The following is a 16,983-nucleotide window of genomic DNA, read 5'->3' as shown; positions in this document are numbered from 1 at the left end:
TCTTTGCTACTGTGAGTTTGACTTAAAATTTTTTTTTACAATTCCACTTATAAGTGAGATCATGTGACATTTCTCTTCTGTGTCTGGCTTATTTCACTTAGCATAATGTTCTCCAGGTTCATCCATGTGATTTCCTTCTGTTTTAAGGCTAAATAATATTTATATCTAGTATACATATATATGCCACATTTTCTTCATTCATCCATTGATGAACACTTAAGTTGTTTCCATATCTTGGCTACTGTGAATAATGCTGCAATGAATATGGATATCTCTTCAAGATAGTGTTTTTATTTGCCTTGGATATATACTCATAAGTGGAATATTTTTGAGTGTCTATTTTTTGCCACGCACTGAATGATGTACTGGGAATATAATAATGAACAATATAGGAACAGTCTTTGACTTTGTGGAACTTACCTTCTAAGAGGATGGCAGATATGAAACACGTAATTGCATAAGGAACTTGATATTTCCCATCATGAAAAGTTCAACAGAGGAGGAGTATAGGGTGAGATCCTAAGATAGACCGAGGCACCTGCCAGATTATGTGTTGTTTCGAATGAACTGCAAAATGAGGATTAAGCTAGAAGAAAGGGGGAAGAAGGATCAAAGTTCACCTCAGGAACATGGAAGAGCATGTGGGAAGGCCCTGAAGTAGGAAGAAGTATGGGATATCAGAGGAAAGGAGGGAGAGCCAATATGGCTGGAGCTTAGAGAAAAGTGAGAGGTATGAGATGAGACTGTTGAGTTCAGCAGGGCCTTTTACAACACGTTGAAAATCTTGGAGTAGATTTTGAGAGCAATAGGTAATCATGAACCTTTTAGGTAAAGGAGAACATGATCAGGTTTGAATTTTTAAAAGTTTACCGGCAGTGTGGGGAGTGGACTGGGGAGAAGCAAGCATGAATGAGGTGTCCAGCTGGGATCTATTGCAGTTTAGGAAGAGATTATGGGGGCAGAACAGATTTAGAGGTGGATATATTTACAACACATCTTTGAGAGAAATCTGGCAAGAGTTGCTGATGGATTGGTTTAAGGGTGAAAGAGAGTAATATATCAGGGATGATCCTTAAGTTTTTGACTTGAGTAACTGATTGGAAGGTGGTACCATTTCTAAGCTGGGAAACACTAGACGAAGAGGTTTGGGAGTGGGGATGAAGTATTCAGGAATTCAGTATTGGACATGTTCAGAAAAGATATTGAGTAAGGGGTTGGATATGTGGATTTGGAGCTCAAAGGAAAGGCATAGAGGAGACCATTAAATTACTGGTCTGTAAAAATATGATACATCAGATCCCACACTTGAATAAGCTTCTGAATACAAGGTAAATGTTCAGGGAATTGTGATTTTTCAATTCAGGAAAACATTAAGTAAAAAATCAATGTCACAGTGATTTAACAGGGTACTCAATCTGTAGGTATCCATCATCTCATTGTATTGTGATTTATCCAAATAAAATATTTCAGTTCTCAAAAATAGATGTCCTTAGAATAATAAAATAGACAGCAATTAAGCTGCTTTGCTTTATGCTATTTTATTGATGTTGTCAACTCTCACATTTATTTTTGCCTTGCAAAAAATTAACAAAAATACATTGGGAGGAAAAGGTATTTTAAGCGTTTTCTCTATGCAGATGCTTTATATTTTTCAAATATAATAATCTTTTCTATGCCCAGAGAGGATGTGATAACTTTAAAGAAAGGGCAGCTAAGTATAGGCTGTCACTTTTATCTTTTTGAGGGTTGTGCTCTCTATCCTCAGGGGGAAGAAAAGGATTTTAAATTTGGGGAAAAACAGTGGAAAATTAGCACTACAGCGTAATTACTTGTTTATTTTGTTTTACTTCACTAGATGTAAACTTCATTAAGACAGGGTTTTTCTTTCTGTTTTTTCATTGCTGTAATCCCAGCATCTAAATCAGTGCCTTGCACATAGTAGGTACTCAATGAGTATTTAAGGAAAATTAAATGAGTTAATGAGTTGTAGCTTCACAGTGTGATTATATTTGTTAGGAAATTTCTGAATCTATAGTACTTACCATCTATTAGAGGAATCAGAGCCAAGCTTAGTTCAGCAAACACTTACTGAATTCCTACTATACGCCAGGCTTATGTTAGATGCAGGGGGTAAAAAGATAAGTAAGGCACAATCCCTGTCATATAGGGGCTTATAATTTAGGGTATTGTATATCTGGGTATGTATTTTGGGGAATATGTGTCCAGTATAGGAACCAACATAAATGCAAATAATTTTCAGTGTAATATGGGAGGTTATGACAGAGGGGTAGCACAATGTAGGGTAATATAACCCAGTATAGGGAAGAAATGTAAGAAGGAGGTGGTGGAAATGACTCTCAGCCTTGGGGATAATTGTCAGCTAGAGAACGGGAAGATCATTCCATGATGAAGGAACAACAGTGTGACTGGGGAATCACAAACAGCTCAGAGGTCAGTCAGGTGGTGTAAGGGAAGGTCCACCACTGCACTCTCTGAATTATCTTGAAACTCTGGTAAAATAACTACACAATGAATTTCTGGGATCCGAAAATTACCCTCCCTCACTCCCATGCATTCTCTACCTCTTTTTTGCTTTGGAATTGTCAGACAGCAAAGCATTTTAAATAACGGGGCTGGCGGTACGGGTGGGAGGATGCCGACCTTGAAAATACTTACCAGAGCTACATTAGCTGCTTGGCACAGGTAATCTAAATCCTCTTCAACAAATACAATCACTTGAATATAAAGGCCACTTTACCTTGATCATTTCTGTGGTACCTTATTGGGAAAATCTTGTATGAACTCCTTGTATACATATATAAAACCAGATTCAGAATCAATAAACGCCTATCAAGCAACTACTATGTTTTCATAACTTTTTTCCCTCCTGTAAAGCAAGACTAATTTTGCATATGTATATGGCCAAGGTGGCTGATCGGACTAACTAGAACAAATGCAGATGCAATGACGGTTCCATTCTGGCGAAGCTAGGGCGAGATTTTTTGTGGGTTTTCATTGGGGAGACAGAGACAAAAAAGATAAGGGATAGAGTTTGAAGGTATTGGTGTGAAAAATTATGCCTCGCAGGCCAAAACGAAAATACAGACATGCTGGGGGAAACAAACAGTTTCCAGGCTGGAATGAAAATTTCCTTTCTTCACAAAGCAATCCTCTTTCAATTTCACTCCGCCCTCCTTGTCTCCTAACAATTCTTGCTTCATCATTGTCAAGGGGTTCCCAGGTCTTCCCACATTCATCCTAGCCATCAGAGTAAAAATCTACAACTCTTTTCTACCCCAAAACTCCAGGCTAAAAGTGTTACTGCACTCAGCCTGGAAAATGAATCGAGCTTTTAACATTCGCATAAAACATTTCAAATACAATGCTGTAGCCGCCTATCTGGACCCGCCACCCAGGAACTACAATACCCAGAATGCAGTGTTTTCCCTTCCGCCTTCTACCACAGCAATGCTTAACTTGATCTCATTTCCACAAGCAATAGTCACATGACACGTTTCCTGTCAAGATGGCGGATAATCTACCTTCGGAGTTTGATGTGGTCGTAATAGGGACGGGTATGTGTGGCTCTGGTACTCCCTGGACAAAGTGTAGGAAGTCTTTCCCGTTCCTACCTTCTCTGTCAGTGGCGAGGGTCGGCGAGAAATGTTGGGGGTCGAGCGTGAGAGGGAGGACGGAAAGGAAGCGAAGTAGTCTGGAGCCAGCGCGGGACTTGGCAGCTGCAGGGAGGGGCTTGGACCCGCGGTGCTTAGCGCCATTTGAGTAGGGGTCGATCTGCTCGATGTCGATTGCTGAGGTTGGTTGCTGCGGGTGATTCCTGTAATTTCCTTAGAGGGAGGTGGGTTTGCAGTGTCATGAGAACGGAGGGTGGGGATTTTGTCAATGGAGACACCTTTGGCATGACATAATTTCCTCCTTGTTAGTTTCAAGGTGCTATTCCCCATCATTTTGTCTCGCCATTTTATAGGAATTTTTCATATATTTATGTAATCCTAAGGTGCAGTGCAGCTCGGATACATTTTGTTACTCAGTTGTTGCCCGTGTACGTTTTAATTTACTAAGGCGATGAAATGGATTCTTTTATGTTTTGCTGAGAAGCCTAGGGGGTTGTAATTTGTTGTGGTGGCCATTATTCCTGCTTTATGGTGCTGAAAGAAATCATTTTGCTTTATACCACCCACCTATCTACCAACAGCTAAATGAGCTGAGAACAAGCGTCTGTGAGTCCAGTTCAGGTGTGTGATCTTATCTTCCCCTTGTTTTCCCATCATTTATTCTTCATGTTTTGGGTGGTGCCAGAACTCCCCCTGCAATTTATAGTTGACAGATTACACGTACAACACGTGGCAGAAAACATTTGGCAGCAGTTGGTATTTTGTTTTTCTTAACAGTGTAAAGGGTGGATTTTAGATGGGGTGAAATAATTTGTTGGGTGGGGTTTTCTCCTGTCTACGGAACGTGGGAGGCTGGGGAACCCCGCTGGTTGAGACCCTGTCCACTGTGTTGAATTCAGTTCATTGTCTTCTTAAACAGTAGGAGCAGCCATGTTTCCAGGTCGGGAGTAAAAATAATAACTACGTATTTTCGAATGCTTATTATTTGCTAATCGACGTGCTAAGCACTTTACAAGCTGTATATAATCCTCGCAACAATCTTGTTAGAGTACGTATTCTTTATACTATACAGAGGAGGCAAAAGGGCTTAGAAAGGTTGCAATTTGCTCAAGATCACACAGCCGGTAAATTTCCAAAGGTCAATTCCATACCAGAAGGAGAATCAGTGGCTCTGACCCTCAGAGTTAAGCCATATTAATAGAAATAATTTGGAAAACTTGGTTCTAGACCTTGCTTGGCCATTAACTAGCTGTGTGAGTTGCTAGGGCTAGGAACTTAATCTCTCTGAGCCTCAGTTTCCTTGTTTATGAACATAGGGAGGGTAAACTAGATAACCTTTCCAGTGTTGTCTAACCAAAAATTATCTTGTTCTAGTTGTACCTGGGTAATTGTTTTTAAAACAGCAAGGACATGTTTATTCTCAACCTGAAAACTGCATGGCTACAGATAACCTTGCTGTAGCTGCTATGAACAGATGTTGGATGAGAGCTGGAAGGAGTCAACAGACTCTATTTATTCTCTCCAGTCTATCCTAAAACTTAGAACAATATCCACTTTAGAATAGTTGTTATACCATACTTGGGTCCTATGTTACTGCCTTCTTTTGTTGTTGTTTTACCTTGGCACTTAGGGCGTTTTAAAAATTACTTTGAATCATTAAGATACTTTTTCTTATCTTGATTCAAATTTTAATTGATAAGAGTGCTACTTCTTATCATTAAGTGCTGTTAATTCTTATATGAGACGTATTTTGCCTTCTAGTTCAGTTCATAATATGGATTACATCCATCCTGTTAGAGTCCGTTATGATAAAGGTAGGAAGATTCTGTGAGTGATCCAGAAAATTGCATCAGGGGTATCTGGTGTATTTGGAAAAAGATTCATTTTAGACTTATTTCCGTGAGAGTAATGTTATTTCTCAAAGTGTGGGAAGAACTTATTTGAGTTAGAAGTTTTTCATATCACTTAGTGAACACGTTTTTACTTTTCAAGCACATTCTTTAAATTTGTGATATGAAGCTTTGTTTTTAGGTAAGTCAAACTGGAAAAATTGGATAAAAGCCATTTCCCAAATAAATGAATCCAATAATTCCAATCACTACTGAATAAGAATGATTTTTAATGTGTTTGGAATATTTCTCTTCTGAAATAGTTTGCTGAAAGTGGTCTTTAAAATGTGTTTGCCTTACTATATGTACTAGCTTGAGTAAATCATAGAAAAATCAGTGTTTCAAAGATTCAGTTTTAATAACAAAAGCAGAATTAATCATGCATGTATCAGAAACATGAAGAAATAGGCTATGAGATGCAGTTTTTCTTTTAGCAGATTTAGTTCTAGTTAAATGTCATCAAGAGACAATTGCTTTATCAAGTAAAATAATCTGTGGATAATATTTTAAACCCCTTTGACCTTGATTAATTTGTATTTCTTTTCATTCTTCATAACACAACGTTTTCCTTAAGATCATGTTTTGAAGAGATTATGGGAAAATAAAGTTTTGTATGTATTTTCTTAGTTAAGCCCATTTCCTCCTGATTACAAAATACAGGAAATATCACTAGAACACCCAAAGGCAGAAGAATAAGATAAAGTACTTGAACCATGGAAAATATAGAAGAAAATGGAATAAGGAAGGAGCACCAAATGGAGTCTCAAGGGAGAGGACAAAAATAGATATAGTGAGTTCAATATAAAATAAAAAAAATTTAATGAAAAAATCCTGACAATTATTTGTAAAAATAGATATAGTAATAAGTGTCTAGAAAATGGCCTTCAGTTTGGGTGCATGGTTGTCATTTTAAAGACATTTTGCCATTTAAAGACATTTGAGTGATAATTTTGTGGGTTACAGAGAAGTATCATTGGTTGCAGGTTAAAAATAGTCCCAGTAGCATAATACCTCACTGCAGGTGACTTATCTGGCAAACTGTGTAATCTGTAACCCGCAGCAGAGCCATCCACTCAACAAAAGGGCAGACAAGATGGAAGTTACAAGAGTTATGGGATAATATCGGCATGCTTCTTACATAGAGGAATCCCTCATTCTCTTATTTAGAGCATATTCTTTCTTATTTTAGAAAATTCTAGCATGCTCAGAGTGTATTAGAAGCATCTTACTAGAAGATATAGGAAACATTATCAACTTCTGCAAAAGCCATGTTTGGGAGGTGTCATTAGACATAAGTGACAGTTCATATCCTTATGGGAAGGGGGAGAGACAAACACCTAAAATGCAAACCTACATCAGACAGCACAATGACCTGGCACCATTTAGTGTAGTGACAGACTACACATTTTTTAGAATATTCAACCCACATTTACTGAGAACCTAGTCCCTGCCCTTGTGACATTTACTGTGTTGCCTATTCTGAGGAGCTGTTTGGGGTTCCTGACTGTCACATGCTCAGAGCTGTTCTAAGCCAATGTGGCCTTTTCAGTGCATCCTTCTTGCTTTCTGAAGGCCACATAGATATTCATTCTGCATCCCTTTCCTTACTAAGGTACACCACACATATTATATTTTGGAATTCTTCCCCTAAATGGTCTGTGGAGTAGACTAGCTTAACATTTTTCCTGCAGAGCACAAACACATAGACCCTATTTTGATTTAAGAGTTTTATTGCTAAAGATTATGGGGAAAGAAGTGAGATAACAAAAATAACAAATATGGGGTAAATTACAAGGGGTATTGCTCCTAAATCCTGACTACCTTGCTAGATCATGCTCAGCATAGTCCAAAATCGATGTGGCAGCATGGCATAATGGGAATCACTTAACCTTCCTACTGGGTAACTGGGAAAATTGCATAACATCTTGGGACATCAATTTGTTCATCTGTAAAGTGAGAGACTTGAATTAGGTGACCTCTAAGGTAGGCATCTACCAGTTCTAAAATTTACCATTGTGTGTGCATAATTATGACCCTGGGTCCTTGAGAAGAGACAATTCTGTATAGTCCTCTTAAGAAGTCAAGTCAGTGTTTGATATACTTCAGAAATTTTTCTATCAAAATGGTTCATAAAAAAAATTTTCTTGGAAATGATAAGCTGCTTTCATCAGGAAAGGTCATGTAGGTAGCACAGCTCCATTTCTTGATGTTAGTTGAGCATTGAAACTTTAAGGTGGTTAACTTTGGCCAGCAGCTTATTGACTATAATGCTTATGATGGTGGTGGAGTAACTTCACTTCTCTAAACGTTGGGGGATAGTAATGTTGTAGGAGGTATCGTGGAAACTGATTTTTACTAAATACCTGTTTATGCCAGACTCTCTGCCAAGTGATTTCTCATATATGTATCTTATTTAATCCTCTCCCAGGATGCCTGTGTGTGGTTCTAATATCGGAGGATGTCCATACTTTCTCTGCCTGTATTTCCAAATATCCATGAACCTGTAGTCTAGAGCAGAGTTGTTTTTTTTTTAAATTGCAAGATGCCACCTATTTGTGGGTCATGAAATCAATTCCAGCATTAAAAAAAAACAGAAGTAGAATAGAATATGTATTAGAATATATTACATGTAGTAAGGATGAGTATACTTTTTTCTTTATTTGGATGCAACATTTTAAAAAATATTTTATTTATTTATTTTTATTTTTGGCTGTGTTGGGTCCTAGTTGCGGCACGTAGGATCTTCGTTGTGGTGTGCGTGCTCTTTGTTGTGGTGCGTGGGCTTCTCTCTAGTTGTGGCGTGCAGGTTTTCTCTTTCTAGTTGAGGTGCGTGGGCTCAGTAGTTGCACTGTGCGGGCTTAGTTGCCCACTTAGTTCCCCGACCAGGGATTGAACCCACATCCCCTGCGTTGGAAGATGGATTCTTTATCACTGGACCACCAGGGAAGTCCCAGGATGAGTATAGTTTCATGAAACATATATTTCATGTGTGTATCACTGTGTGAAGCACACACACATACATATATTCATATATATTTTGGGGGTGGCTAGGGGCAAAATGTTTTAAAGTTTAGAGAATATTGATTAACTGAATAACATAGTGAGTAGGAATGAAATAATATTTCAAAAGTCATTTGGTTTTACAAATGCTATACCATCCATATGTTTTATTTACCTTGACATGTATGTATCTCATTTGAGAGCATAGTGTAGTGATTGACAAGGTGGCTCTGAAATGGGACAGTGTTTGAATCAGCTATGCTGCTTGTGCCACCTCACACATGTTCCTTAATGTCTAAGTTTCAATTTTCTCATCTCTAAAAGAGAATAAATCTCACAGAGCTGTGTTGAGGATTCAATGGAATAATTCTGTAAAATGTTTAGTAAGTGCTCAGAAAACATAGTTGATTTTTATAGCCCATAATACCATACTGAGGTGCTTTTATCATCACTACTGTTACGTGAATGCTTCCAAGGAAAGGCTCATAGTTTTCATGGAGAGCAGTGGAAAGATACAGGTGTCTGAGTCATCTTCCTCCTCTTCCCATTGGCCGTTTGGTGGGAAAGACCTTTGTGTGTCTGTTACCACTATTTCTATCAGACTTCTTAACTGACGGTTTTCTTTCCTTTTTTTTTTTCTTCTTTTACTCTGTTTTGTTCACCAGCTTGCATTATTTGTCATTTGTTTTGAACAGATTTGTCTTGTTTGAGGCATAGTGTGAAACTCTTCCTTGTCAGTGTAAGAATGCTGAAGGAGCTAAAGAGAGCTTACAGGTTTTGCTGTTCTGAAAAATGCTTTGCAATTCTTCAGGCATTTATTGATGGAAAAGTATGCCTTTTCTGCGCTCAATACCTCGAAAAGTAAAGGGAATTATATAACTCTGGAGAAGACTTTCTGGAGAGGCTTATGCTTCCCTGTAAATCATAAGTTTGAGCCAGTCCCTCAGAGAGAGGCGCATCTGTTACCAGAGTTCTCTCCGCAGCATCATTTTCATCTCCCATGCCTCACGTCATTTTCTCATTTTCTCCAGTATCCTCATGATGTTTTGGAGAACTCAAGCTACAGCAATTAAAATCAAACATGGCTGCTCACCATCACATTCTCATATTTCACATAAAATCCCAGTGCACAGAAACAATTATAATTCCATGTAATTGAACTGTTACTCATGCTAAATCATCTGCTATTCAGTTTCACTACAGTCTTTACACTGAAAAGTTAGGCTGTGCCTGCTATGTATGTAAATGGTTTAAAAAGTAAAATAGTCTAAAAATCATCAGTTCCCAGTTTATATTAATATGTATATTACAAAACTACATATATGTCAATATATGCACATGTATGTATTATATATATATGCTAGAGAGATTGGAAACATTTTGGGGATATTTAGTTGTGACCAACAAAATAGGGATACTTTGAAAGATTGATTTATTCTTTTTTGCTTTTCTAATAATCTTATTAAAGGGCAGTGTAAAAAGATGATAATTTATCACAGATACTGATTTCTCCAAGTGTGATTATGAGAGCTATCATGTTATCATAATGGGACTATTTAAAAAATAGTTTGAAAATAGGTGAAGAGACCAGGGGCAGCTTTTCGCCAGGGTAGTGCTTCACTTGAGTGTTTGATCTCATATTAGATTTTACCAAGAGTTTAAGTGGGTAATGTCATACCGCTTGACTGATTTGGTTTATATCACATTTACAAAAGTACCAACATCTGCTTTTTCTCCCGAGTAGTGTTCATACATATCTTTTTTGTCCAGCCTAGTGTTGATGTTGAGTTACAATGGCTTTTGGTTAATGGCAGTTTTAGTCATTTTGTATTGCTTTCAACTGTTTTGGATCATGTATCTGTGATCTGAATTTGCACATTGGTTAAACTGCTTTTCTGTATATGCATTTAAAATAATTATGGAAAAGTTTGCACAAGCTAAAGTACAGACAAAGAAGGTTTTACATATAGATAGCAGGCATATTAGGAAGATGCTGAGTTGTGTTCTAATCCTTAGTTTTCTATGTTACTTTGGCATGAGCTATCTAGGCCAAATAGAGGACATAGAATTAAATTTAGTATGTACAACACACTGTTAAATATATGAAATTATTTCTGGCATTTATTATGCTGAATCCAATGCTAAGCCCTTAAAATGCATTATCTCATCTGATTCTCACAGTAACCTTGTCGTGTTAGATGCTTATTGTTATCTCCATTTTACAAATGTGGAACCTAAGGCTTAGTTAAGTTTGACTGAGGTCAAACTGTTAAGACTGGAGTTACTCTGGCTAGGTATTAGATTTAGCTGGTTGGATTCTTCCATGTGAAAAAATACCTTATACTCTCAAGATTAGATTATTGTGTTCTAGCTTAGCAGTTGACAGTTGCTTCATTTTGGGGAGTTACCATTGTTGACATTAAAATCCTGATTCCAGCACAGCCTTGTGGTGTTAACTCATTATTGACAGCATCATGACATCTGTCAACTCGCAGACCTTTTGATGAAGGTGAACTGAATGACTTGGTTGTGTTTATCCCTTAAAACTGAAAAAACAGAATCAGCCACTAAAGTAATGGCTAGAAATGGGATCAGAAAATACAGTCATATTTCAAGTGATAATCTGTTTGCCTAGGAATTATTCACTGATTACTAGATACGTAATTTCCCACAGAAATAAAACCATTGTTAAAAGTCAGCTATAGGCTATTTGTGCATGTGGGAGGGTTTGCCATTTTGTCTTTTTAAAAAAATGTTTTTTAGTTTTATGCACTTATAAATTGAATTTTCAAGATCAAGTATGAGACTCATTGTTCTGTTTATGAAGCTTTTCTTTTTTTAATTGACTCTTCTTTTGGTTCCTATAATTGTCAACAATTGTCAGCACTTGCAATGGATGCATCTTAATTGACAGAGTAGATGTGGTATCTTTTCCCTCCAAGAGCCGTGTCATTAACAAATAATATTAATAACTAACACTTTTACGAATATACTTCCAGACCTGTGTGTATAGATGTGTGTATGCTATTCTGTTTTTCACTTCACAGTATGTTATGAACATCATTCCATGTTAATCAAATCTTCTTCCTCAGTGTCTTTTTAAAAAACTTTTCATTTGGAGATAATTCGACTCACATGCAGTTGTAAGAAGTAATATAGGAAGATCCTGTATATGTTCACCCAGCTTCCCCCAGTGGTAAGTAAGATCTTGCATAACTACATGTAGCATAACCAGGTAATTGACCTTACCCAGTGACCTTATTCAGATGTCACCAGTTTTACATGTACTTGTGTGTGTTTAGTTCTGTACAGTTTTATCACATGAAGATTGGTGTCACATCCAGATACAAAACAGTTTCATCATACTCTCTCATGATACCTTTTTATAGCCATGGACACCTCCCTCCTACCTACATCCCTAAACCCTGGCAACCCCTAATCTGTTCTTCATCTTTACGATTATGTCATTTCCAAAAGTTTATTAAATGTCATATTAAGTAGATGCTTAGTAAATATTATTTTCTATAAATGTCCTGTCATTTATTTAAATTAGCAACTTTTGTTGGACATTTAAGGTTTTCAGTTTTTCACTTTCATAAACTAAGGCTGTGATGAACATGGTGTGCCTAAATCTTTTGTACGTATTTAATTATTTCCTTAGGATAAATACCTAGAACTGTAACTGTTAAATTGAATTATAGAGGTGGTTACGTAAAGCTTTTGATTTGTATTGATGAATTGCCTTAAGGAAAGTTTGCCAGTCTAATCTCACCAGCGGAGTATGAGAATGCTTATTTTCCCATAGTCTTTCAACATTGTCTATGAATGTCTTATTCTTAATTACTATCAACATCATAGCCAAAAAAAATATTTCCTTGTTTGCATTTACATTTTCAGATCATAAGTGAGGTTGACTATTTAATAGGTATATTGGTCAATTATGTTTCTTTTGGAAATTGCCCTTACCCATGTTTCTATTGTGCCATTTTTTTCTTTTCAACATGTAATAATTCTTTATATACTAAAGACTTTAAATCTTTATCATGTATTTTGTAAATTTGCCTTCTATTTTTATGGTGGTTTCTCATGTATGAAACTTTATAATTTTCACGTAGTGAAATCTATCAAATGTTTTTTTCTTTTATGGTTACTGCCTTTGGAGATATGCATAGAAAGCCTTCCCCTCCAAGATTAAGTAAATATTGATGCTTAGTTTCTTTTTTAACATTTTATTTTTTACATTTAAATTTTAATTCACCTTAAATTTACTTTGTTGTAGAATATGAGGGTATTTTCCTTCTAAATCATTAGCTGGTTATTCTAACACCATCGATCTATTCTTTCTCCACTGAATTGAAATACTTCCTTTATTTTTTTTTCTATTATATGATCAGTTTTTGGACTTTCTGCCAGTAATCTGGGTGTCTCTTTGAGTGTAGTCGGAACTATAAAGTGGGAATAGACTGGGTCATCTGATCTGTAGAGAAATGATAACTTTCCCTCTTTGAAATCTCAAGAAACACAAGGCAATATTTGAATATATAAAAAATTATAGCATCTACTCTGAAAAATAGCAAACTAAAAGAAAAAGGAAAACAGAGTAGGAGTATTTGCAACTCATAACAAAGAACTAATTACATAAAAATAATACCTTCAAATTTATATGAAAAATGTCAAGATCTCTACAGGTAAATGGGCAGAGAGTGTAAACAGACAAGAGAGGTAACAAATAGTCAACAAACTTCAGGGAAAATATTTTTTTCTGATTAATAGTCAAATGCAAAATAACCTGATAATTAAAAACACTAAATTAAGGGAGTAGTCACTAATTGTTGATGAAGTTGTATTCAGTTGAAATGCTGATGGTATTATAAATTGGGACAACACTTTGGCAGAGTAACAGTTCGTACTAAGAATTGTCAATATGTTCATTCCCTTAGACTCAGTAACTCCAGATCTGAGAATTTATTGTGAGAAAAATCATTCAATAGAGGTAAAAAGCTACAAGGGTGACAACATCTATTTTAAAGCTGCTTATCATAGTAAAGTTTGGAAATAATGTTGTATGTCGAAGAGCCCCGATGTCTCAAAGGATTCTGGTGGACTGATGGAGTAGGCAGTTTTACAGTGTGGCCTAGGATATTTTTTATTACAGAATATCATACATACAAATGAAATATATGTGTGTGTATGTATACATATTTTTAATTTCTTTCTTTCAGTGAACAATAACAAAGTGAGTGGCACGTATGTATGACCCACCTAAAGAAAAAGAACACTACCAGAATATTACCAGTACCTTAGGAGCTCCCTGGGTGCACCACCATCCATCTCCCCTTCCTTTCCCACAGCTGTAACCATTATGGTAAACTGCTTTAATTGTCCTCTTGTTTTTTTAAAGTGTTTTTTATCACGTGTATATCACCAAACCATATGTTGTTAGTTTTTCCTGTTTTTGACACTTGTCTAACTTTTGGAATTCTACTCTATGTATTCTTTCTGTGACTTGCTTTCCTTGGTCAGTGTTATGCTTGTGAGATTCATCTGTACAGATACATATAGCTGTAATACCCCCACATACTCCCACATACACACACACACACACACACACACACACACACACACACACACACTCACACTCACACACTGCTATTATATAGTATTCTAGGCTTGCAAATCTTCAACTTCAGTAGGTTATGCATATTCACCAAAATAATTGTATTTATTTGCCCTTTGGTTTTCAGCTTTTCAAGGCCCCTGCCTCCCTCAGGAAATGTATAATGTCATAAACACACATTCACGACAAAATAAGATCATTAGGTACACGTCATTCTGCAACTTTTTCAGTCAATAATTCTCACCTTTCTCTCCATTCCAGGACTGTTTTATCCCATGTAGCATCCCAGTACTGTTTAGTAGTATCCCAGTACTGTTTTATCTCATTGCTTTACAATGGTGTGTTAGTTTCTGCTTCATACCAAAGTGAATCAGTTATACATATACATATGTTCCCATATCTCTTCCCTCTTGCGTCTCCCTCCCTCCCACCCTCCATATCCCACTCCTCTAGGTGGTAACAAAGCACCGAGCTGATCTCACTGTGCTTTGCGCCTGCTTCCCACTAGCTATCTATTTTACATTTGGTAGTGTATGGATGTCCATTGCCACTCCCTTACTTTGTCATGGCTTACCCTTCCCCATCCCCATATTCTCAAGTCCATTCTTTAGTAGGTCTGTGGATTCATTCCTGTCTTAACCCTAGGTTATTCATGACATTTTTTTCCTTAAATTCCATATGTATGTGTTAGCATAAGGTATTTGTCTTTCTCTTTCTGACTTACTTCACTCTGTATGACAGACTCTAGGTCCATCCACGTTATTACAAATAGCTCAATTTCGTTTCTTTTTATGGCTGAGTAATATTCCATTGTATATATGTGCCACATCTTCTTTATCCATTCATCCGATGATGGACACTTAAGGTGTTTCCATCTCCTGGCTACTGTAAATAGAGCTGCAATGAATATTTTGGTACATAACTCTTTTTTTTTCCTAACATCTTTATTTGGGTATAATTGCTTTACAATGGTGTGTTAGCTTCCGCCTTATAACAAAGTGAATCAGTTATACATATATTCCCATATCTCTTCCCACTTGTGTCTCCCTCTCTCCCACCCTCCCTGTCCCACCCCTCCAGGCGGGCACAAAGCACTGAGCTGATCTCCCTGTGCTATGCAGCTGCTTCCCACTAGCTATCTACCTTACATTAGGTAGTGTATATATGCCCATGCCTCTCTCTCGCTTTCTCACAGCTCACACTTCTCCCTCCCCATATCCACAAGTCCGTTCTCTAGTAGGTCTATGGCTTTATTCCTGTCTTATCCCTAGGTTCTTCATGACATTTTTTTTCTTAAATTCCATATATATGTGTTAGCATACGGTATTTGTCTTTCTCTTTCTGACTTACTTCACTCTGTATGACAGACTCTAGGTCTATGCACCTCATTAAAATAACTCAATTTTGTTTCCTTTTATGGCTGAGTAATATTCCATTGTATATATGAGCCACATCTTCTTTATCCATTCATCCGATGATGGACACTTAGGTTGTTTCCATCTCCGGGCTATTGTAAATAGAGCTGCAATGAACATTTTGGTACATGACTCTTTTTGAATTTTGGTTTTCTCAGGGTATATGCCCAGTAGTGGGATTGCTGGGTCGTATGGTAGTTCTATTTGTAGTTCTTTAAGGAACCTCCATACTTTTCTCCATAGTGGCTGTACCAATTCACATTCCCACCGGCAGTGCAAGAGTGTTCCCTTTTCTCCACACCCTCTTCAGCATTTATTGCTTCTAAATTTTTTGATGATGGCCATTCTGACTGGTGTGAGATGATATCTCATTGTAGTTTTGATCTACATTTCTCTAATGATTAATGATGTTGAGCATTCTTTCATGTGTTTGTTGGCAATCTGTATATCTTCTTTGGAGAAATGTCTATTTAGGTCTTCTGCCCATTTTTGTATTGGGTTTTTTGTTTTTTTCTTATTGAGCTGCATGAGCTGCTTGAAAATTTTGGAAATTAATCCATTGTCAGTTGCTTCATTTGCAAATATTTTCTCCCATTCTGAGGGTTGTCTTTTGGTCTTGTTTATGGTTTCCTTTGCTGTGGAAAAGCTTTGAAGTTTCATTAGGTCCCATTTGTTTATTTTTGTTTTTATTACCATTTCTCTAGGAGGTGGGTCAAAAAGGATCTTGCTGTGATTTATGTCATAGAGTGTTCTGCCCATGTTTTTCTCTAAGAGTTTGATAGTTTCTGGCCTTACATTTAGGTCTTTAATCCATTTTGAGCTTATTTTTGTGTATGGTGTTAGGGAGTGTTCTAATTTCATACTTTTACATGTACCTGTCCAGTTTTCCCAGCACCACTTATTGAAGAGGCTGTCCTTTCTCCACTGTACATTACTGCTTCCTTTATCAAAGATAAGGTGACCCTATGTGCATGGGTTTATCTCTGAGCATTCTATCCTGTTCTATTCATCTATATTTCTGTTTTTGTGCCAGCACCATACTGTCCTGATTACTGTAGGTTTTTAGTATAGTCTGAAGTCAGGGAGCCTGATTCCTCCAGCTCCATTTTTCGTTCTCAAGATTGCTTTGGCTATTCGAACTCTTTTGTGTTTCCATACAAATTGTGAAAATTTTTGTTCTAGTTCTGTGAAAAATGCCAGGGGTAGTTTGATAGGGATTGCATTGAATCTGTAGATTGCTTTGGGTAGTAGAGTCATTTTCACAATGTTGATTCTTCAATCCAAGTATACGGTATATCTCTCCATCTATTTGTATCATCTTTAATTTCTTTCATCAGTGTCTTATAATTTTCTGCATACAGGTCTTTTGTCTCCTTAGGTAGGTTTATTCCTAGATATTTTATTCTTTTTGTTGCAGTGGTAAATGGGAG

At 36.8% G+C, this 16,983-nt stretch overlaps 1 protein-coding gene across 1 annotated transcript in view; it reads left to right on the top strand.

Annotated features, from left to right (window-relative positions):
- The first annotated feature begins 3,516 nt into the window (after positions 1-3,516).
- The window catches only part of CHM (CHM Rab escort protein), a 195,883-nt gene continuing 182,416 nt past the window's right edge, over positions 3,517-16,983 (top strand). The window contains exon 1 of the mRNA XM_082864245.1: positions 3,517-3,575. Within this exon, the coding sequence (XP_082720371.1) occupies positions 3,527-3,575 (49 nt within the window). The 5' untranslated portion in view covers positions 3,517-3,526. The remainder of the gene's footprint in view (positions 3,576-16,983) is intronic.

The sequence above is a fragment of the Leucopleurus acutus genome, assembly GCF_964270905.1.
Source record: "Leucopleurus acutus genome assembly, chromosome: X".
Lineage (NCBI taxonomy): Eukaryota > Metazoa > Chordata > Mammalia > Artiodactyla > Delphinidae > Leucopleurus > Leucopleurus acutus.
The sequence above is the reverse complement of the archived record's forward strand: the minus strand, read 5'-3'. Positions and strand labels throughout refer to the sequence as shown.